General features: G+C 40.0%; 1 protein-coding gene across 5 annotated transcripts in view; it reads right to left on the reverse strand.

Moving 5' to 3' along the window:
* The window catches only part of Atp2c1 (ATPase secretory pathway Ca2+ transporting 1), a 118048-nt gene that overhangs the window by 60201 nt on the left and 34263 nt on the right, over nt 1-23584 (reverse strand). For 4 of the 5 annotated variants that reach the window (XM_057768611.1, XM_057768616.1, XM_057768615.1 and 1 more), the window contains 2 exons: nt 2905-3015; nt 507-623 (listed from right to left, as the gene is read on the reverse strand). In XM_057768611.1, the coding sequence (XP_057624594.1) occupies nt 507-623; nt 2905-3015 (228 nt within the window). Of the gene's footprint in view, nt 1-506; nt 624-2904; nt 3016-4332; nt 4352-23584 lie in introns of those variants that run through there. The other variant, XM_057768613.1, reaches the window with a different exon arrangement.

Here is a 23584-nt window from a genome sequence, read left to right on the forward strand (position 1 = left end):
TGGGATAATGCTCTTATACCCTGTAAAGATCTGTCATTCATAATGGTTTAATAAAATGCTGATTGGCCAGTAGCCAGGCAAGAAGTATAGGCAGAGCAACCAGACTAGGAGAATTCTGGGAAGAAGAAAGGCAGAGACAGTCACCAGCCAGACACAGAGGAAGCAAGATGAGAATGCCTCACTGAGAAAAGGTACCAAGGTATGTGGTTGAACATAGATAAAAATTATGGGTTAATGTAAAATGTAAGAGCTAGTTAGTAATAAGCCTGAGCAATAGGCCAAACAGTTTATAATTAATATAAGCCTCTGTGTGTCTATTTGGGACTGAACGGCTGTGGAACCGGGTGTCTACAGAGTCAAAACTAAGACTACAGAAATTCCAACTTAACATGCAAATTTTTAGGGGAAGACATTACAAAAATATTTCCTTTCTCTGTATTCAGGGAATTCACAACCATAAAAATCAATGTAAGTTACATCACAGAGATAGAGGGGGAGTATCTTACCTGAGAAATATACTTCTTCCATAGTGGTTCATCTTCACTAATATCAAACTCATTCCAGCCATGGAAGGCTCGCCTATGACTAACTTCAGATTTGTTTAAGCCATTCTGAAGATCAGCCTATTAAATTTTACATTAAAAGTTATTTAAAATGTTGGCAGAGAGCAAACACACACAAAAGAACACACAGTATATGATTCCATTACAAGAAGCTTTTAAAAAATGTATATGAACATTCTGCCTGTTTTGTGTATCACATTCTTGCATTGCCTGCAGAGGCTAGAAGAGGACACTGGATTCCCTGAACTAGAGTCACAGACACTGGGAGTCACTGAGTGGGTACTGTTTGTTAACTGAACCTGGGTCCTTGGCAAGAACAGGAAGTGAGTTGCCTTAACCACGGAGCCATCTCTCCAGCCCCTAATAATTACAGAAAGTGTACCAGAGGTTTTGCATGGGACTTGCTGCCGTAATACTCAGACATGGTTAACTATAAAGAATTATCATTTGTTGGAGGACAACCTGAGATACACAGTGAGTTCTAGACCACCAGTCTGAGCTACAGGGTAGCTGGTCCCATTTGTCAAAATACATACTTTAAACCAGTGTAGGGTGAACTTACTTTTATTTTGGTAAGTGGTTATATCAAACTGCTTCTTAAATACTTATTTATATCCACGTACTAGTGCTGTGTTCAGACTTGATCTTCTCTTTACCACAAATGGCAGTAAATGAAGACCTTCACAGCCAGTCAAGGTTCTGAGAATAAGTGACTTCTGAGAGCTTAGCATTAAAGAGAACACCCAAAATCACCCCTTCATGGAAGCCAAAGAGTAGAGGAGGGCCCAGAAACACCATCTTACAGGTATGGCATACCTACTATCTTAGGCCATGGCACTCATGAAGCCACAGCAGCTATAGCTGCCCGCATAGGCCCTATGCAACACTGAGTAAATCTGCAGTCACAAACTAGGGTAGGGGTTCATGGAGCCCCACTCTACCCAGGGGACCTGACAGCAGTCAGGAGTTGACAGAGAAGTCATTGTCATCAGTGATACAGCCACTGGTGAGTTATCCTTGCTCTTGTACAGCACCACACTCAGGCCCACCCAACTAGTCCTAGCTAACCCGTGGGGGCCACAAAGGGAAACAAAAGGCAGAGGAAGTGGAATGGGGACCTGGTGGAAGAAGGCCGGGGCTGGTGAGTAGAGAGGGTAAAGGATGAGTGTAACCAGAATATATTATACCCATGGATGAAATTATCGAAGATTAACTTTTTAAAAGTACGCTGATATTTATATAAATAATATCTCAATAAGCAACAAGATGGTGTTTTCTTTTTCTATGAAAAAAGGAATAAAAGTAAACCGTAATTCACATGAACTTTAATTAGATTTTAATTATTTTTTTCTAAAATGTGTGTCTCCAAAAGAATATTTAGTGGGTTACATGTGCCCTTCCTGTTCTCAGAACTTATCACTGAGATTTATTTTTCTGCTCCTATATTATATCAGAATGAAAATTTTTGTGTCTTAAATTAATCAAAATAATAAAGTTAACATGAACTTTTTCATATCTTGGAACATATCTTATAGTTACTATCATAATTTTAATCATAAAAAATAAAATTACAACATCCCAGAAATGGCTAATTTCCCTGGTCGGAAAGTTGGCAGGAGTTCAGTAATCAAGCTTTCTAAAACTTAAATAAACTAAGTATAAATATACCAAAATAAAACTTGCTAAAAATGGATACCAGTGTCTTTGGAACAACAATTAAAATGGGTGAATAGAAAATATTCTTTTCTTCATGTTACTAGACTGTACTTTTTAAAACTAGGAAGAGACTGAAATTATATAATTAACATTTATTTGCAAACCTGCACTTGTACTTAGCTTTCACTTTACCTTAGAAAAATCTATTTAAATTTAAAAAAAAAAAAATCCTGGTGGGCATGGTGGCATAAACCTTTAATCCCAACACTGAAGAGATAGATAGAGGTAGGCAGACCTCTGTAAATTCTAGGCCAGCATAGTCTACAAAGAGAGTTCAAAAACAGCCAGGGCTGTTACACAGAGAAACTCTATCTTGGGAAACAAACAAACAAACAAATAAAAAGTCCTAACACCATTTATGTTACTAATTAAATTACTTTCCCAACCCAGCTGATAGAGAGTGCACACAGACGCTGGCCATACTACTCATCTTGAGCTGTACTGCCCAGCAACCACACAGCCATTACTCCAGCCACACTTCCTGTCCTATCGCAATGTTTACCTGGGGCTATTATGCTAGACAGCACAAACCAGTATTTCTATCACTAAAGACGCAATAGGTCAGCACTGACCTAAGCTAGATGGCTTCTTTACACTTCCCGCCTCCTCCTCACCAACCACTTACTTGGAGAATGCCTGCAACCTCACTGACTGGTAATTCACTTGCTTTCTTTGATGTCAATACAGGAATCATTGTTTCATTTTCACCATTAGGTATTTTTTGAAAACGTGCAACCTAGGAATAAAAACAAAGAAAAATTACTTGAATATCCTAAATAACTAGAATGTAGTATAGAATAATAAATGAAAATCCTAATATTCACAGCAACTTGCTTTCCACTTAGGAATGTACACTCAGATTAATAATGAGTATCTAAGGCAATTCGATACTAACATTTTTTGAAGGCAAATTTCAAAACCTTGAATACCTATTAACAGAGAGTATCATCCAAAATCTTCACATTATATTTTTTTTTTTTTTTGGTTTTTCGAGGCAGGGTTTCTCTGTAGCTTTGGTGCCTGTCCCGGAACTAGCTCTTGTAGACCAGGCTGGCCTCGAACTCAGAGATCCGCCTGCCTCTGCCTCCCAAGTGCTGGGATTAAAGGCGTGCGCCACCACCGCCCGGCCACATTATATTTTTTAAAGATGCTAATTCTCCAGCGACATAAGATTAAAAAAAACAAATGCCTTTTCTGTCAAATTCTGATGATTATGCACAATTATAACCCTATAAACTCATTATATTTAATTTGGAGAACAGGAACTGCTAAATTTTCTCCATATTAATTGCTCCTGTGATCTCACTTCTCTTCCCGGGACACCTGGCTACCCTTCCATACACCTCAATAGCATGCAAGACTTCAAAAGTAATTATCAAACCAGGAGGAAACTGAGCTGCTCAAGAGATGAGACACGCAGAGGCAGCTAGCTGGGTAGGAACACACAGAGTAAGAGGCAGCAATGATGCTAGCTATTTCATACAATTTTTTTTTCCAATAAGAAAGTAGTTTATTATTCCCAAAACTTTTTTTGCTACTATTACACAAATGAAAATAATTTTTCCAGGGTAGTCATTTATAGATTTCATCTCCATTTAAATTCAGAGTTATGTTTTTTACTTAGCCATATACAATTCTCTCAGCATCTTTTTTTTTCCATTTTTTTATTCTTTTTTAATTAAAATTTCCAACTGCTCCCCGTTTCCCATTTCCCTCCCCCTCCTCCCACATATTGCCCCCTCCCCCGCTCCCCTCCCCCTATACCCACTCTTCTTCTCCTCCCCCCAGTCCATTCCCCCTCCCTCTTGATACTGAAGAGCAGTCCAAATTCCCTGCCCTACAGGAAGACCAAGGTCCTCCCACTTCTATCTAGGTCCAGGAAGGTGAGCATCCAAACAGGCTAAGCTCCCACAAAGCCAGTTCATGTATTAGGATCGAAACCCAGTGCCATTGTCCTTGGCTTCTCATCAGCCTTCACCCAAGTGTTTAATCACAGTTCTGAGTTCAGTCCTCAGAACCCACAGAAAAGCTGGGTGAAGCAGTGCACACTTACAATCCAAGAACCAGGAAGGTGGAATGGTGGATTCCTTGAGCCATCCATCCTAATCTAACCGGTGAGTTCCGGGTCAGTGAGATACCCTGTATCAAATCCAAAGTAAACTGTATCCAAGGCTGGCCTCTGTCCTCCAAACGTCATGCACCCACACACAAGAACAGACACACAGAGACAACACATGAACTGCTCAACTATCATTAGCTCGTGGATATCAATACAGAAGCTAATTATCAAAATACGCTACATGTACAGTGATGTTCCAATTAAATTGTATTTTCTATCATCAAGCTGCTGGCTGGATGTCGAGCTCTGTGGTAGAGTGTATGCTGCATGCCTAACATGCTTAAGACTCTGGGTTAGGCCCCCAGCATGAAAAAAACAAAGGTATTGAAAACTGCTAACTCTGACACTCAATACATAGGATAAGAACCTTATTCAAAAATTTCAAGTCATCTTTTGGCAAACGGTCCCTATAAAGGGTCTCCATTTGAGGACACTTTATATAAAACCCTTCAAGGGCATTCCATTGGCCCCAAAGAGCTGAAAATCTCAAGAAGACAGACTTCACTTACTACAGGGTGAGACAGTCAGGGCTGTGATGACAACGCTCTAAGCACATCCAGGGCTGTTTTGAGACGTTCTCCAACTGCAACCACATCTACTATCTCAAGTGTGTTCACAAGTGAAGGAGAACTAAACAACTAGAAAGCAAAACACCCGAGCCCTGCCCCAATGCTGGATGGAATTTATTCGTTTACTGCCCTCACCCCAGTGAGTACTCAGTGAGGCAGAAAGCAACAGATGCTTATCTGGAAACAAGGAGACAATGAACAAGGAATGAGGGACCCCCATGAAGGAACGGAGGCTGCCCATATGGAGGGAACATTCTCCAGAAGCCTGCTTACCCTAACTGCTGAACAGAGGCACCACAGAACATAAAACAGATGCCGTCCCAAAGAATGAGAGTGAGCAGCAGCCCCACTGATGCCCAGGAAGAGCCACCTGAGCGCTGAGGGGCTCACACTGTTGCGCAGGGAGAGAAAAGTTTCTTAAGAATAAGACCTGTTTAGGAAGAACTGAAAGCGCTTTATGCTTTTGTTTTACAACAATACACTAAGACATGTGAACTGTGTGTCTCAGACAGCAGCGAGCTGGCCTCTGGTGATCTGCCTGTTTCTCTCTTGGGCAAGCCAATCAAATTTCAGGTGCAGTCACAATCATTTCTACTCAGGCCCCCATCTTCCTCATCCAAGAAAATGCTGCTTTCTCTATTTAAAAAAATTTCAAAAATAGATCTTAAAGACAGTATCCTACAAGCTGAAATTTACTGCCAATGTAAGCTTACTCCATCTGTTTCAATCTGATTCACTTTCCACACTCACTCTGAGGACCCAGGTACAAAAGTAGATGTGGTGACCCTCCTTTAAGGACCAAGAAAGGGATGATTAGGCAGAACCCCTGATCTGGAAAGTAGGCGGCCTTTAAGGAGTACAGACATAAGGCTCTGGTAAAAACCTGTGTTTTTAGGTCTACCATACACACCTGTTCAGTGGTTTCTGTTTCTTTATTTCATTGACACAGACATACTGAGTAATCAGCCTCAGGTCCAAGTGTATTCAGGTATTTACTAGGTTTTACAAGGTAAGAAACTGGGAAAGAAAAGGGGCATAAAATAAATTTGAGTTGGATGTTGATGGTACACAATTTTTTTTTTTTTTGATTTTTTCGAGATTTGGTTTCTCCATAGCTTTTGGTTCCTGTCCTGGAACTAGCTCTTGTAGACCAGGCTGGCCTCAAACTCCCAAAGATCTGCCTGCCTCTGCCTCCCGAGTGCTGGGATTAAAGACGTGCGCCACCACCGCCCGGCTTTACACAAATTTTTTTGTGAGTCTGTACATTCAACCAGCTGTTTATCCATGCACGGATGCATATTCTTAACATTCCTGGGAAGTCCTGGTTTCAGCCTAGTCTAAGATTTTGTAGAGGGAGGAATGGAAATAGGGTCTCTCTACCAGGCTAGCTTGATCTCAAGAGATCCTCCTGCCTCTGCATCCAAAGTGCTAGGATTAAAAGTGTGCGACACTCCAACCCACAAGAAGCAGAAATTAAAAGATAAAGTAGTATATTAATGTATTAGCAATGCTAACTTTGTCCACATACAGAAAGGACAGGACTAACCTAGGGGTGAAAAATGATCTCATTATCCCATATATGAACACAAACTGAGTTCAGGACACACAGTTTAATGCATTATGATCTTCCCACCAGTCCGGGAAGTTTCTGAAAAACCTGTGTCTCTATTTGAGGAATTATATTTTCAGTTTTTATGTTTGTTCTTCTGAACATCTGCTTTACTTCACCTCCAAAACTTTGTAGATAGACAAATGTTAATCGGATTCCATTCTAACATATTTCCCGTGCTGGAGTAAGCGGTTTGCAGTAACAGGTCATGCTTTCCCACTAAAAGGAAGAAGATAGAAGCCTTCAAGTTGTTAGGATTAGGAACTGGATTTCCAAGGGGAGAGAGGAGAGACATATCTGTGTCAGAGATTCTACAGGGCTGACAAAGTAGAATTACAATTTCCATAACTGTAGAAAGATGGAATGTTGCAGGGACAGGCCCAAGTTATATCGAGCTACTATTAGTGCTCCTAATAGCTATTCACTGCCCATCTCGGGTTCCGACTTAACAACGTAAGACTACCAGGGAAATCCTTTTAGAATGAACAGACAAGGCACTAATTTCCACAAACCCAAAGACTAAGACTATTATCAAACAGACCTAACAGGATAGACTAATAATGTAGATACGAGATGGCACAGTACAAATTAAGACCACAATAAGACACCACTCTGAAATAGTAGACTCCACTAGATCCACTAGAATAGTTACAGTCAAAGGACAAGAAAAAGAATACAATGTTGGTGAAATGCAGATACAATGGCCTCCTACTCTGGTGTGGCTGTTCAATGTGAATCTATTACAGGAACAGTCCAACAGCTGCTGCACGTTAGTTTCATGTTATTAAGCAAGCATCTGATCTTTCTTAGTTAAATGAAATGTTATTTTTAAAAGACTGAATGACTTAGGGCTTAATTTTGCAAATTACAAAACATAAAAAGATCACGTTCAAGCCAGGCAGTGGTGGCACGTGCCTTTAATCCCAGCATTCAGAAGGCAGAGGCAGGCAGACCTCTGAGTTCAAGGCCAGCCTGGCCAACAAAGTGAATTCCAGGATAGCCAAGGCTATGTGGAGAAACTGTCTTGAAAAACCAGGAAAAAAAAAGATCAAGTTCAGCTGAAGGTAAATGTTATCTTAAGAGCTACTATGACTGGTACAGCTAGTTTAAAGAAGTCCACTGTCTATGGTCTCAACTGTCAAATATGCATATCTCCTACTTAGTCTTAAACTTATCCTAATGGCTGGAAGGTAGCTCAGTGGCAGAGCCTGCCCTGCAGCTGAGACTGGCTTTAATCTCCAGTGGGGTGTGGGGAAAGGCACCTGAGCTTCAATTTAAATTCCCTCCTCAGAGCTTTCATTTTCTGAACTACATTTTGGACCACTAACTCAAGCAACAAGCAAGCCTTTTACAAACAAAAGCCCACAGATACAAACATTCCTTCCACATTTATATCCTACAGGGCATATTAATTCAAGAGATTAAAATATTTAAAGTGTGTAAATAATTAAATGTTAGTCTTATATGGATTAGACTCCTTCAGAGTTCCACTGAAGCCAGATTTTCATTTTACAAAGAGTCCAAGATTTTATTTTAATATTTATTTTTAATAATAAGCACTGCTACATAGTTTCTAATCTCACCCATATCAGAACTACGCAGAAGCTACTGTGCCCCTACACACCCCAGCCCTTAAGGTGATGGAATTTAGAGAGTCCTTTAGGAAGTTAAATAGGTTCTGAGAACAATGTCTCCAAGGTAGGTTTACTACCAGACACGTGACAGCAGCATAGGAAACCCTCTCCTGGAACTACATTATGTAGAACCTCCTGACAGGGCACCTCACCTCCAGAACCTAGAGAAATAAATGTCTGCTGTTTAAGCCTATGAGGTCTGCCATGCTCTATTGCATCAACAGAAATGAGCTAAGATGCAGGCTTTTTTATGCTTTTTATAAACATAACCATGCAGCCACCATCTCCAGAGAGCATAAATCATTAGGTCTTAAGTGGAGCCAAAACATATTTAATTTTAAAAATTCCCCTTGCTGAGTCTAACATGCAGCCAAAGTTAATAATCACTGACTTCACAGGGCAGAAAACACAGTTCCATTTTAAGAATGTGAAGAAGGTATAATATAGACAGAAGAAAAAAAGCAAGATGACCGCAGGTCCAAATAAGAAATGAAGTCCACAGTGATCTCCAGAAACCAAGCAGACTTCCTCAATTTAAAAACCAACTGCTTCACCAGCTGGGGACACAGGTTAATTAGCTGGACGCCCCATCCACCCCTACCCCACCCCACACCCACCCTAGTTCAATCTCTAGAACCACATGCGGTGCATTCTTATAATCCCAGCACTCCTGAGTTGTTAGTAAGAAGTCATTCTTTATAAAAAGTTTGAGAACAGCCTACGCTACATGAGATCCTGTCTTTAAAAAAAAAAATGCATGTTGATTAAAGCCCAAAGTCAAGGACACTAAATAATTTGATCTAGAATAGAGCTTACATACATGAACACAATCCTGGTAGAATTTGTACTTTTGCTACCTAGATGTAAGCAATATATACAAAAAGGTCTACACATTATCATTAAAATTAGTAAAATTTTTGGTCCCCAAAATATCCAAACAATTTCCAAGCCCCACTCCCACAAATTCCTTTCACTGATGTTCTGGTTGAGGAAGCAGTCACACCAGCCCACACTGTACCACTTTCCACTGCATGAGATAACAGCTTGGAGTAACAAGTATCAAACCAAACACCTTTAGAGCTTAAGACAGGACAACACTGAAGGCTCCCCCGATTTCAAATGCAGGGGCTTGGGCATCAACAAAAGTTAAATTTAAGCAAGGAGTTTTATAACTTTAAAAGAGGAAGGAATGGGAATCCTTCAGTTCATTGTCCTCACTGTTTACTAGTGAGCAACAGCAGGATTTATAAAGCAAGGATTTACTGTACTAACTGCTCAGCACTTCTGAACCAGCAGGTCTGAGTGAGACCCAGAAGATGCATCTCTAACAAGGTCTAAGTAGTAGGGATGCTTCTGGTCCAGGGACTATTCCTGAGAAGCACCACTACAGTCAAGGTCAGACCTCATCAACTCCAATTCATAATTCCATGTCTTTGTTTTCCCAGCTGTGTGACCAGAAACAACTTGTTTATCTTCTGAGTTCCTTCCCTCACTGAAAAACTAGGAAAAATAGCTATTTTGATTTCAAGAAGAATAAAAGTCAAACTGTTTATTTAAGGTGTATATCAGAGTATATTGAGAAGTATTCAAATTAGGAACACTAGTACATATGCTTGTCCTATTCTAGATCCTCAGAAGGGTCTAACCATGTTTTTGACATCTTGGTATCTTTTGAAAAGTTTGTTTGTTTTTCCATCCAGGCCGAAGTTTCCCCTTCCTCCTCCCTTCCCTGCCACTTCCCCTTTGCAGGGGGTGAGTAAGGAGGGAGTTGGGGCAAGGTGGGGGGGGAGGTGGGGGTTGGGGACTCTCCCCTATCACCTCCTCCTCCATTTCTATTCAGAAAAGGGCAAGCCTACCAGGGATACCAACAAAACAAGGCATATCAAGCTGCAGCAAGACTAAGCACCTCCCCCTAGGAGAGGTAACTCAATAGGAGGAGGAGTAGTAGGGTCCCAAAAGGCAGCAAAATAGTCAAAGACAGCCCCTCCCTCCTCCCAAGCTATAAACTGTCACATATGTGCAGAGGGCCTAGACCAGTCCCATGCAGGCTTCCTGGTTGTTGATTCAGTCTCTGTGAGCTCCTATGAACCCAGATTAGTAGATTCTGTGGGGTTTCTTTGTAGTGTCCTTGACCCCTATGGCTCCTACAATCCTTCCTCCCTCTCTTCAGCAGGATTCCCTAAGCCAGTCTAATATCTAGCTATTTCCATCAGTTGCTGGATGAAGCCTCTCTGATGGACAGCTGGGCTGGGCGCCAATCTGGGAGTACGGCAGAATATCGTTAGGCATCATTACCTTGACATTTTTTTTCTCCAGTCATGTTTGGTTCTTTACTAGGTCTCTGGGTCATCCAGCTTCTAGGTCCTGGCCCTCAAGGCTGTGTCAGTGGTGGGAACACTCTCGTGGTATGAGTCTAAGGCTTGACTAATCACTGGCTGACCATTTCCACAATCTTTGTGCCACCCTTATCCCAGCACATCCCATAGTTAGGACGGACTGTAGATAAAAGGTTGTGTGGGGGCATTTCAGGGTGAGGTGGAAACCTGGGGCAAGGAAAACTCCCAGCAATCTACAAGGATGACCCCAGCTAAGACTCCAAGCAATATGGGATACTAGACTGAACCGGCCATCTCCTGTGACCAAGCAAGACTTCCAGTGGAGGGACTGGGACACCAACCCAGCCACACAACCTTGAAAAGTTCTTATAACATCAAAACTACTAATGGGGAATGGGGGGAATCAGTAGGCTTTTCTTCTTAATAGGCAATTACGCAACAAACTTTGAAAGGGAACATTATCCTGAAATTGACCTGCACCTTTTAAATGATCTTCCACTGAAAGCAAAAAAGATGAAAACTGATCTGAAAAATACCCTCCATCATCTGTGAATTACAGATATTTTCTACAAAAAACAGGCAAAGCTATGAATTCCACTGAAAGGGCCCAGATTAAGGTTTTTGGCCATCAAACACTACTTTATTGGCAAACGCAGCTGTGTAAACGGAAGGTAAATTCTCATCTGATTGAGGTCTTCAAGGACTACACTCTAGCAAAGGACTGGCAATGGCCAGCAGGTACCAGTATGGCAAAGTCCCCTTAGATGGGAATCTCTCTTCAGCCCTACCAAGGAGGACACGACAAAGGCGATGTGGATACACTTTATGAAATAATGCATAGGTGTCTAGAGACTGGTAATACCAAAATATTCAGGAATATGCACAAATGCTTCTATAATATTCAAGCTGACAGATGGCCTGCCAACTAACTGTACTTGCCAAAATTACTAACATAAAATTCTGTCTTACAGTCTAAAGGGCAGGATGGAATGTGTTGATTCTCAAACTAGATCTAGATCAATGCTTCCTAACTTTGGCTGCGCATTAAAAATCAGAAGGGAAGCTGTTGTTATTTTTCTTTTCTATGATCAGAAATCCAGACAATCTGGATCAGAATCCACATGCCATCCTGAGGATGAGTGGGTTCCAGAAATGGGTCCTTCTTTATTCTCTCCAATTAACAAGAAGTCCAGGAGCCAGAGGAACAGACTAAACTTTCCAAACAACGAGTTCAGCAAAGTACAAGCTGTGGAAAATCCTACAGAATAACGTGTTATCCACAAATAAACTGTAAGGAAAAGGAGAAACAGTTTCAAACTTTATTTAAAAATATGTCAACCAAAGGAGTTAGAGGTAAGGGACTCAAACCTCAATCCAGGCTCTGAAAGAATACCTTAAGTCCTTTTATCTTGCAGACCTTCACTTTTCTGTTTAAAACAAGATTAATTTTATAGAACAGTCCCATTTTATATATCATGATTTGGATTTTTCCCCACTGATTCAAGTAATACATTCTGAAGGGAAGGAAATACCAGTGAAGAAATGGTATATTCTTCTCAGCATATACTAACAGGCACAAGATGCTTTCTCTGGAATAAACTGTGTCCCTTTGCCCCTCCAAACTTCCTATACTGAAACCTTAACTTCCAGTGTGACGGCTGACGGTTACTTCAAGGTCACTGTATTAGAAATGGGGTCATTACAGAGGCAACGGTGGCTCTACAAAAAGAGAAGGCAGAAGAATGAGCACACAGAAGGCAACGCCAGGGAAGACAGCAAGAAGGTAGTTAGAGTCTTCGGCAAAGAGAGGCCTCACCAGAAGCTAGTGCTGTAACTGTACAACTTTAGACTTCTAGCCTTAAATCTGCAGGAAAGTAATTTTTGTTTGAGCACACAGCAGCTCAGGCATACTAATACAATGTGATTGTCCTATTTACAGCAATGTGGATTTTGATTACTTTACTAAAATGGTTTACTTATAAGGTTGGGTTTCTTTGGCTATCAAATTACTGTTTGGGGATTTATAATTAATGTATCTCGTACTTAGTTACCATGAGAGTATGTAAATATCAGGCATTTTATCATACTTTGCTGAATAGATATTTCTTCCCAGTAGTACTACTATAAATTGCTTTGTTTATACAAATTACATGGACTCTTTCAATGTGTGGCTTTAAACACAGGTACAGCTCCACTTTTATGTCACAGCCTTCTATTATTCTATGAATTACATTACATCACACAATCACTCTACTGCTCCCAATTGTGGCTCACAGGAAGCACTGAATAAACTGGTTTATAAGGCCTTCGGACCTGTGCTCATCAATTTTTAAGTACTTCCTTATTTTCTAGTGCAAGATGTTCTAAGATTACCTTTGTATTTTCTTAGCCACAGCACTGGAATTAACCATTTCTCAAACAAGCTTTGGTTCCTTTCATTGAAAAGTAATATTCATAAGTGTTATGGATTCTAGGGCACCACAACAGAATGTTAAGGAATTTTATTTACACGCATGTGTGTGTGCGCGCACACAACCAGAAACACCCATCTTTGCTAATCCTGAGTACATGGAAACATAACTTACTTCTAACTGTAAAAACTACTCAGAAACAGAAGTGCTGCATCCCCGCCTCCATGCTTTCCATTCAGGAAAGTTTCTTCAAGTCAGACTTCAACATGAGTTGCATGTTTTATGGTTCGTTGTTTGCAATTGTTGAAAAAACTATGGTTATTTGCAAACTCGCAGTAGTAAGAATAAGGAAGCTTTCTGAATAGCTGAGTGATATTGGATATACGCTATTTAGTAAAAGGAAGGTACCTGCATTCAGAGTTACCCTAAATCAAAGAAGAGGAAATAAGAAGCCATGTACTTTATCTGTGCAGAAGGAAACAGAGGAAGGATGTGTTAGAAACAGATTGGTTGTAGAGAGATGGAAAGAATGGCTCTCCTTGAATGTGACCCTTATAAAATGCAGCTTAATGTGCTGTATTACCTCTAAATAGAACAAAAATTTCCACATATACCCTTGAATTAAAGTCCCTACTAGTATACTTTAAAGTTAAGCTTGAACTTTTTTCTTGAACAAAGCAGTAAGAATTCAACTATAACATACATTCTATTGTCAGAGTTCAACCATCTAATACCAAAACTTAAGGATGTAGCAAAAGTAGTACTAAGAGGGAGGTTGATGGCAATAAACACATTTAAAAGAAAAAAGTCTCAAACAGCTTTACTTTATACTTCGATAAAAAAAAAAAGTTGAGAACATAGCTTGACTAGTGAATAGTTGTCCAGTATACGCAATGCCTCGACTTGAAACAGGAAAACCACATTCAAGGTCATCCCTAACTACACAGAAAGTTAAAGGCCAGCCTGGGTAACAGAAGACCTTGTGTAAGAAAACAACAAGAACTCCAAGGAGAAGGAAAAGAAGAGAGGGGAAGAGAAGAAGGGTAAAGGGAAGGAGAGGAGGGGGAGGGGAGGAAAAGGAGAGCCAAAGTAGGCACAAAGATTAGAACAGAAACAAAAGAAACCAAAATGGGTGGAATCAACTAAGAGTTGGCTTTTTAAAATGATAAAACTGACACACCCTTTACTAGACTAACAGAAAAAGACTGAAAGTCAGAAATAAAAAGAAGACCCATTATAACCCTGGAGAAACAAAGACAGTAACTCATAGAGTACTGCTATCAACAACAGTCCACTCATAAATTGAATAACCCAGAAGAAACGGGTAAAATGAAATAGAGCGGGGCCCAAAACTAAGCCTGAGCACATGCTGTAATTGGATTGTCAACAGGGGTTCTAAGGATATCCAACAGGAAAGGTGTCAGGAAAACTGCTAACCCGCAGTGCAAATAACAAACCCACTCCTCATCTCCACCGTCCACACACTACAGAAATGGAGTCCCAGCCTAAATTTATGATCTGAAACTGTAAATCTCTTACAAGAAAGCAGGGAAAAACTTGGGTGTCATTGGTCTTAACAATTCATGCACTTAACATCAAAATCAAAAACAACAAAAATAAGCAAGTGAAACTTTATCAAACTAAAAAGCAAAATCTAGAAGCAGAGAAAGGAAAATATTGGTGTTAAAAAGCGCCTATGGTAAGGAGAAAACATTTGCGCACTGTGAATATGCAGCAGGTCAGTCCATAAAGAACATAGAGAATTCTTAATCAATCAGCGGGTACAAAATAGTTACTCCATTAGAAAATAAGCATATAAACAAATATTTCTTCAGAGAATATATATGAATGGTCAATAAGCACATCGACATGCTCAATATCATTAATAGTGAGGGAATAGCATCAAAACCACAGTGAGATATCTCACACCTACAAAGATTACTACAATAATGAAATACAACCCAAGTTCAGTGAGCCCTTGAACACTGTTGGCTTTATAGTTTAAATATGAAATTCTGCCACAAGTTCACATGTTTACTGGTTGGTCCCCAACTCTCTTGGTCCCCAAGTGCTCCAGAAACACCTTTTTTTTTTGAGTCTTGATTAGCAAAAATTAAAATCAGATCTTAAATACATTAGTATTCCAGTGTTCTTCACAGCACTATTAATAAGGTAACAGAGACAGGTGTGTGAACACCCTAAATATCCATCAACAAATTGATATATAGAATATGGTATATGCATACCACATTGGAAAAAACAAATTCTATAAAATATCAGAACACAAACCCTAAGACTACTATAAGCAAAATAAGATAGATGCACGGAGACAAACGCTTCAGGGTTCTATTTACATATGAGTGTCGAACACAGTAGAATTCACAGACTTAAAGAATGGAGTGGTGTATGGGGGTGTTATTAATAGCATAAAGTTTCAGCCTCAAGGAAATCAAATCAAAAACAGTGTCCATAATCAACAAATGAACGCTTCATATCTGATAATGAAGTGCACCGTATGTTGTGTTCTTACCATGTGCTGGGTAGTTTTTTGTCAATTTGACACAATGGAGGGGAATTTAAGAAAGCGAACTCAATTAAGAAAACATCCCAGGTAGGACTGGCCTGTCGGCAGGCCTGTGGAGCATCCTCTTGATAAAGATGTGGGAGGGCCCAGTCCACCGTGGGAGGTGCCAACCCTGGAAAGGTTATCCCATATTTAAAAAAAAAAAAAAAAAAAAAAAACAGGCCAAGAGGAGCCAGCCAGGAAGCAAAGCTTCTCCCTGGTCGTGACATCCAGGTTGCCGTCTTCAGTTTCCTGCCCTGCCTTTCCATGATGATGGCTAAGTAATGTACAAGCCAAAGAAATCCTTTCCTCCAGGAGCTGGTTTCTGTTGGTGTTTATCACAATAGAAAACAAAACATTACCACAAGAGAACATTTTAAGAAAAATTTACGTAAGCAAAATTACACCTCTTGATGCCAAGTTTGAGCAGCTTTATGAATTCTCACAGTAAAATAAAACGCTACATTTCAATTTCCAGCAAAGAGGGCACTTAAAGCAAGATTCTGAAACAGACTCTGGTATTCATCCCAACTACTGGGGCTGAATACAACTGTCAACTATCTATAATCCAACTAAACCATGTCTTACTTACATAAAGCCAACAAACCAACTCCAAGATGCTTAACATTATTAGTTTGGAGAAAATACTCTTTACTCAGTTTATTCTTTGTAGAATCCCCCACTGTGCTTCACTTCTGCCAACCAATGTTTGGCAATGGCCACTTGAAGGCACAACCCCAGAAATGAATTCAACCAGTACACACCAACAAAAGTTGTCTAGAAAACCCAGACCCCAACATGAATAAAGGCAAGCAAAAGTAAAATAATGATAAAGCAGGCAAGGAAACACCACACACGTTTTTATAGGCAATAGAGATAGCTCAGGTGTGTGTGTCAGGTGACACAGAGAGCAAGCTAGGACGCACAGTTCTCTCCTCATTGACTAGTTAACCTGAATTTTACCTGTCTGACAACCAAATGTTTTCCTCTCAAGTAAAGGAAACCGATATTGCATTTTCTGGCATATGATGGTTCTGAGTTTGCTTTTGGTTGGTTGCTTGTTTAGTTGGTTGATTGTGTTTGTTTGTTTTGGTGGCAGGGTGGTGAGACAAGGTCTTGTGACTATGTAGCAACAGCTGACCTGGAACTAGCTATGTGGACAAGGATGGCCTCAAATTCTGCCTCCCAAAACATTAAAGGTGTCTGCCACTATTTGAAAAGCACCTAAAGAACCTGGAATATATAGGCGTTTCTATTATTCTGACTCTTTAAATTAAAAAAAAAACAAAGTCTAGGGCTGGGTATAGGTCAGTGGTAGAGTACATAACACACAGAAGAGCAGCATCAGGGGAGCAGAGGGAGTGAACAGGAAAGTGAATGAGGACACAGTTTCTAAGGCCTGTGTTACTGCACATAGTCCTAAGAAAGCCCTCTGAAGAAGGTATTGCTTTGTTTTCCTATTTCATAGTTGGAGCAATTAAAAACAAAAGAATAACTTATCCAGGGTAAAGAGAAAATAACAAGACTAGTAAGTAGTATGAAAAACTGAGCCAATGTCAGACTCTCAAAAATTTCTTAAGCCCCACAGACAGTATTTAAACTAAGCAGGTAACACAAAAGCTTCAAAAAACCAAACCACACTCAGAACTAATTTAAGAAAGGTGAGACCAGCTTTAATTACAATCTGAAAACAAAATTTGCCTAAAAGCAAACTCAGAACCAAAGAGTTTTCACCCTCCCACCTTCTTTTTCACGCACGCACACACGAAAATTCCTCTAATAGACTGAGTTGATGATTTCTGAAATTTATACAAAGCACACAATGATCACTCACAAGCAGGATTCATCTAAGAACTCTAGGATTATACTGTCTGCCAACAAGACATTTTATCAATTCTGTCACACTGAAGCCCAAGGCCAAAAACTAGGTAATCTCTGGCTAGGTGAGTCTAGAGTCCTAACAACTCAGTATACTAGATGTTTCACTAGGCTGCATCCTGTTTAATACTTTATTGACAACTCAGATAAACAGTACTTATCCAAGATGACATCAATATGAGGCTTTATTATGGAAATAAAATTCAAAGGAGCTTATCAGGACGCACCAATGTGTAGAAGCAATACACTTCCACTTTCCACTTCCTCTTTGCAACAGTAAATACGCATTTATTACACACAAATGTAAAAACCGACTACTAAGTACCGATGGAATGGCTCTAGAATAGCACTTCAGGCAAACATAAAGGTGAGCTGGCTTTATCCACCACTTAAAGGCACTGTGAAAGTCTCTCCTCAGTGTGACTTCAGTCCTAAGAAGGCAAATACCAACCCTACACTACATCACCAAAAAGACAGCTTTTCCAACTGGGTAGTAACATCTGACAATAATCTAAGAACGTCTTAAGGAGCCTATGTGCATTGTAGGGCATTACTGGAGCTTACTCTAAAACATGTCATACCACTGTAATGTTTCTGGAAAATACTTTAAAGAAGACTTGAAGGGAAACAATTAAATTTTTAAAAAGAATTTAATGGGAAGAATTAAAATGTTTGGTCTGGAAAAGAGACTTATGAAGGGCAGTGCCTGACCATTACCTGGATTCCAATAAGGTTTTCTATAAAGAAAGAACATGACAGAAACAGTCAAATACTTTAAAAGGAAACACGACATGTGTAAGAACAGAATGAATACAACCAACTCCCACAATTGCCAGAAACTCCTTAGGCGAGCACTAGAGCCACTTCATATGGGGTAGGAAGTTGGCCCCCTTCTGGCCCCAATCATTCTAGAATTAACGTGGCAGGCACAGGGGATTTCACTGCCACTGAGAGCCCATGGTAAGGCCCCAGGTAACACCAGCTTCCAGCATGAGTAGGTGGCGTCTCCGAGGAGATGCTATGAAACGTGTCCCTCCATCAGAGCCCTAACTTCCAGAGCATGGCCTGCATGGGGCTCACAGTCAGGCTAGTTCATAGATGCTCTACACAGAGAACTGAGTCTGGCAAAGTCAGGACAGCTCCTGCTCAAGAGAGCACCTGTTCAGCACTCACTCGGCCCTAACACCACAGAAACAAAACCCTAGTGGAATCACTTCTAGAAAATCAGGTTTTGCCTCCAATGCATGCAATACTTAGGAAGGAAATAAAAGGTCCCAAATGCCTAAAAATATTTATACTTAAAGGCTCATTCTAATCCATTTGCAGTTGAGCAAATATAAATTTTAAAAAAAGCATTACCTCTGAAGACCAGCAGGGATTATGTATAGGGAAAAAAATCTTATTCCTAAACTATAGTATAATTTTATTTTAATGAGTTTTCTTACAAAACTCCAAACTTTCTCATTTAAAAAAAAGGAGGGGGCAAGTTATAAGAAAACAAGTTTGAGGTAGATGAGAGAGTGTTATGCATCCCAATCCTATGGCCAGAGGGAAGCTGTCTCTCCACACCGTATTTCCACCTTTGGTAGACATGCTTAAATACTTTTCATTTCTTTTTTATCATTATTACAAACAGAACCAAATAACTACAATTATTTTTTTTTAACTCAATTCATCTTGGACCCATGTCACCACAGCTGCTCCAATAGACATCCCAGCACAGAGCTATGCTGTCCAAGTATAGGTCATATCCCAGAAGAGACACTATTGATGTGTTTGCTATTCTGGTAGTTACTACTAAACTGACCTCCACAGAACTGCATCAAGCCTCTCCCACAATGCTCAGGAGCTTCTACTGTGCCTGCAATCTGGCCAGGCCTAGACACCAACTGCTACCAATCAGATAAGTAGGCAATCATTGATGTGTAGATTGTGGGGAGGGTTTCAGACAGGATTCTGTTATGTAGCTCAGGCTGACAATGAACGGGAGAGCTTTCTGCCTCAGCTGCAAGCATGTGCCAGCACCTAGCTGGTACTTGTTCTAATGGTCCACTTCATCATCAGCACTGAAAACCTTTTCAGGGTTCTTGTGGCCATCTGCAATCTCCTTCTGTGGACTTTCTGGTGGCTTTTTCTTGTTTCTCTACAAGCTACCATTTCTTATAGATTAACAAAGTCTGCTGCAGGAGGGTAACCCTCTATAAATTATTTCAAGTGTGTATAACTCATTTTGAGATTTCACATTATGTTTGTTTTTTTTTTTAACGTTTCACTATTCCAACTTCACACTGCCTCCCTAAGGTCAGCTAGCCATCTTTGCGACACTGGATAATTCATCAATAAAAAGAGGAATAAAACAGAATGAATATAAGCTCTTAGACAGACTCCTTGTACACTACCTAAAATAAGGTCATAAGCAAATACCAAAAAAGCCCTTCCTTGTGGAGCTGGAGCGATGGCTCAACAGTTTAGAGGCACTCACTGCTCTTGAGGACCAAAGTTTGGTTCCCAGCACTTATATCAGGTGGCTCACAACTGACTGAAACTCCAGTTCCAGGGAATCTGACACCCTCTTCTGGCCTCCCAGGGAACCAGGCACACATGTGATACACAGAAATCTCTGTAGGTACTCAAACATACACACACACAAATAAATAAATAAATAAATAAATAAACAAAATCCCTTTTTAAAAGCTTTATTTTTGGCTTGGCAGTGGTGGCGCACACCTTTAATCCCAGCACTCAGGAGGCAGAGGCAGGCAGATCTCTGTGAGTTTGAGGCCAGCCTGATCTATAAGAGCTAGTTCCAGGACAGACTCCAAAGCTACAGAGAAACCCTGTCACAAAATACAAAAACAAAAACAAACAAAAAAAAGAAACAACTTTTTTTGTACCTACGTAAGAATACTGAAATCTCAATAAAGGACAATTCAATGTAATATCTATAAAAATTCCAACTAACTCTTTTACAGAAACAGACAAGCAGATTTTAAAACTCACACCGAAATGCAAGGGAACCAAAGCAGAAGAAACAGTCTGGGGAAAAAAAAAGTTGGTCTCATACTTTGTTTCAGAATGGACTATAAAACTATACATTAGTCAAAATAGTGTGATGCTGGCAACAGCAGGCAGACAATGAAACAGAGCCCCACGTCAGGAGATATGGAAAACAGAGGGTACACAGACAAGTCAATGAAGAAATAGTTTTATAAATGGATGACACTGATGATATTCCCTACAAAAGAATACAGCTGGATTTTTATCTCAAAATTGATCAAGTGCAAGAGCTTACCTGTAAAATACTTAGATAAAACAAATCTTTATCAGGTTTAATCATCATGTCTACAATGAAAGCACAAACAAGAAACAAAAACAAAAAAAAACACAATTTAAAGCTTATCATAAATGCAAGGAAAACCACATCAAAAAAATAAAAATAAAGTCCACAGAACATAGGAACTACTTGAAAACCATGCCTCTGATAAGGGCCTAATAAATAATTGTGCAACTAACTCTTACATAAGTACAGCTAAAGCATGTATTTCTATCAGTATCCAGGCGAGAGAGAGAGAGAGAGAGAGAGAGAGAGAGAGAGAGAGAGAGAGAGAGAGAGAAACCTCTATTTATGAACTCTTAACTAAAAAATAAAAAGCAAATTTAAAAAATATTATGAAGTGGTTAGAGACCTGAGCTTCTCCAAAGACACACAAGTAGCCAAAAGTACACGAAAAGATGCTGGGCATCCTTAGTGATTGGGAAAACACACACTGAAACTACAATGTCCAACAGTTACACCCTGGGATGGAGATTTTAAAACAAAGGAGTAAAATGTAGGAGAGGATGTGAAGGAAATATTTTGACACCTGCATTGCCAGAAAGAATGAAAATGATCAAATACTGCTGCAGGTCCTCAGCTAAACATAGTATCATAAACGACTCATCATGCTACTCCTACAAGTGTACCCAAATAATGGGAAACACTCAGGAAAAAAAATTATATATGAATATTCACAGTAGTATTACTTAAGTTGCCACAAAGTAGAAATAGATCAATGTCCATCAAATGATGAATGAGTAAATATGATACACCCATACCTTAGAATATTATTGAGTCACAAATAGAAATAAAGTACTAATACATACCTAAACAAGAATAAACTGAAAGAAGTCAAACATAAAAAGTCATATATTGTTTGAATACATCTATACAAAATGTACAGTATAGGAAAATCCAAACACAGAAACTAGATTAGCGGCTGCTAGGAGCTGGGGAAGGAAAGAACAGCAAGTAAATGTTAATAAGTAAAGATTTCTTTGGGGAGGTGATGCAGAAGCTCTGCAATCAGACTGTGCAGGACGCTGTGAATGGGCTGGAGCACACGGAGTTACACTTCAGAACAGGACTGCATGGCAATACAAATGGACTGTATCTTCTTTAAAAAGTAAAGGTCAAGTTTTACAAAGCAAATCATGAGTTACTAAAACAACAGAGAATAAGCACAGTCAAGTGACGCTGGATCTAGAACATCCAGAGCAAAGAACATTCATCTGGGAAGCAACATCAAATACTGACAGTCATGGAACTCTAGCTGATACAAATTCCCCGGTGTGGAAGGAAGATGGAGACAGAGGGCTGTAACTAGGGAACCAAGCAAGCCATCCCAGGGGAATGGAGGCTCCTGTAATCCAACTGCCACCTGGCACACAATGCAGCTCTGCCCATCTGTAAGCAAATCCAGTGCTTTAACAAGCAGCTCTCTACTACAAATAAATCGGAGAAAGATGCAGTCACCATTTACTTCAAATAAATTTAAAAATAATAAAAACCAAGCAAGATGTGGGAGGAGGCTAAAACAGAATACAAATGGTAAGAAGTGAACCTAATCTGCATTGCACATGGAAACCCAAGTAGGCAGGGATGAAACCAAGCCAAGGATCTTTGGAAAGGAGAATTTGCCTACATACTCAAAGCTAATGAAAAAATAGTGTGTTCTACTTTAAAATTTATTTCCTGGACCAGGGAGATAGCTCAACAGATAAAGGCACTTGCCACACACGCCTGGTGACCTGAACCCACATAGAAGGAGAACAAACTCCACAAAGTTCTCATCTAACTTCCACATGTGTAACATGGCATGCACAACCAAAATAGCCACATTATTCACACACACTTAACAGTTTTTAAGGTATTTCTTATGAGGAAGTGGTTGTGAATTAGGACTGAACAAGTCAATCAATTACTGTGGATGAGACTTTTGAAAAAAGATATAAGAAGGAAAGTGCGGGGGCAGAAGAAGTCTTGAATGAATGTATAAAGAGTAAAGGAAGTCCTGAGTGCGTGTACTGTTGATATGGGAACAGCCAAATCCAGATGCCTCAGACACATGGGAAATTGGCAGACACACACACACACACACACACACACACACACACACACACACACTCCCATATACCCCAAGTTAGGCTCAGAAGTATAGCAAAGCCTTCCCTTGGTCCAAGTGCAAATATTAGCAGTGTATGCAAACGCTGGCACCCACAGATTTCTCCTCCCAGATGTTTATATCCTGAGACTGCTCACCTACGGATACTAGTTAATGCACCACATCACACCCCTCGGCGCTGTACATAACTAATGCTGAAGTGCCAGGTTCCTGTGTAGCTGGCATGCACGGCCTACCTGATCCCAGCTTTTCTGTGTGTATGTCTATGTGCCTGTGCTTTCCTCATCCCATCACTGCCCTACTCCAGTTTCCAGAACCAAGCAACACGGGTAATCGTAGGAAAGAGAGGTTTCAACAAATATCAGACTAGAATGAACTCTGTGGTTCCACAAGTTGAAACAACCATCAGCATCCACTCACATAACTGATGTATAGTACAAATGACAAATAGGGAAATAAAAACATGTAGCTATGCATGCTATTGTATGTGACCTGCTAACTCAGTTCAATAAGACCTCAGAGCACTGAGCTCACTCGCCACCCACATGTTGGTTTCTAGATACTGTTCTCCATATGCTCTCAGATCCTTTAGGAAAATGGTATGATTCCATAGTTGGTTCAAACAAACAATGTAACAACCAAGATGCACCTGCAACATGAGGTACCAGAATGTATATTAGTACTGTCAAATAAGAAAGGACACAGGAACAATTTGCTCAAAAAACTATATTCCGTGTTAATTCAT

The sequence above is a fragment of the Chionomys nivalis genome, chromosome 4, assembly GCF_950005125.1.
Source record: "Chionomys nivalis chromosome 4, mChiNiv1.1, whole genome shotgun sequence".
NCBI classification, from domain to species: domain Eukaryota; kingdom Metazoa; phylum Chordata; class Mammalia; order Rodentia; family Cricetidae; genus Chionomys; species Chionomys nivalis.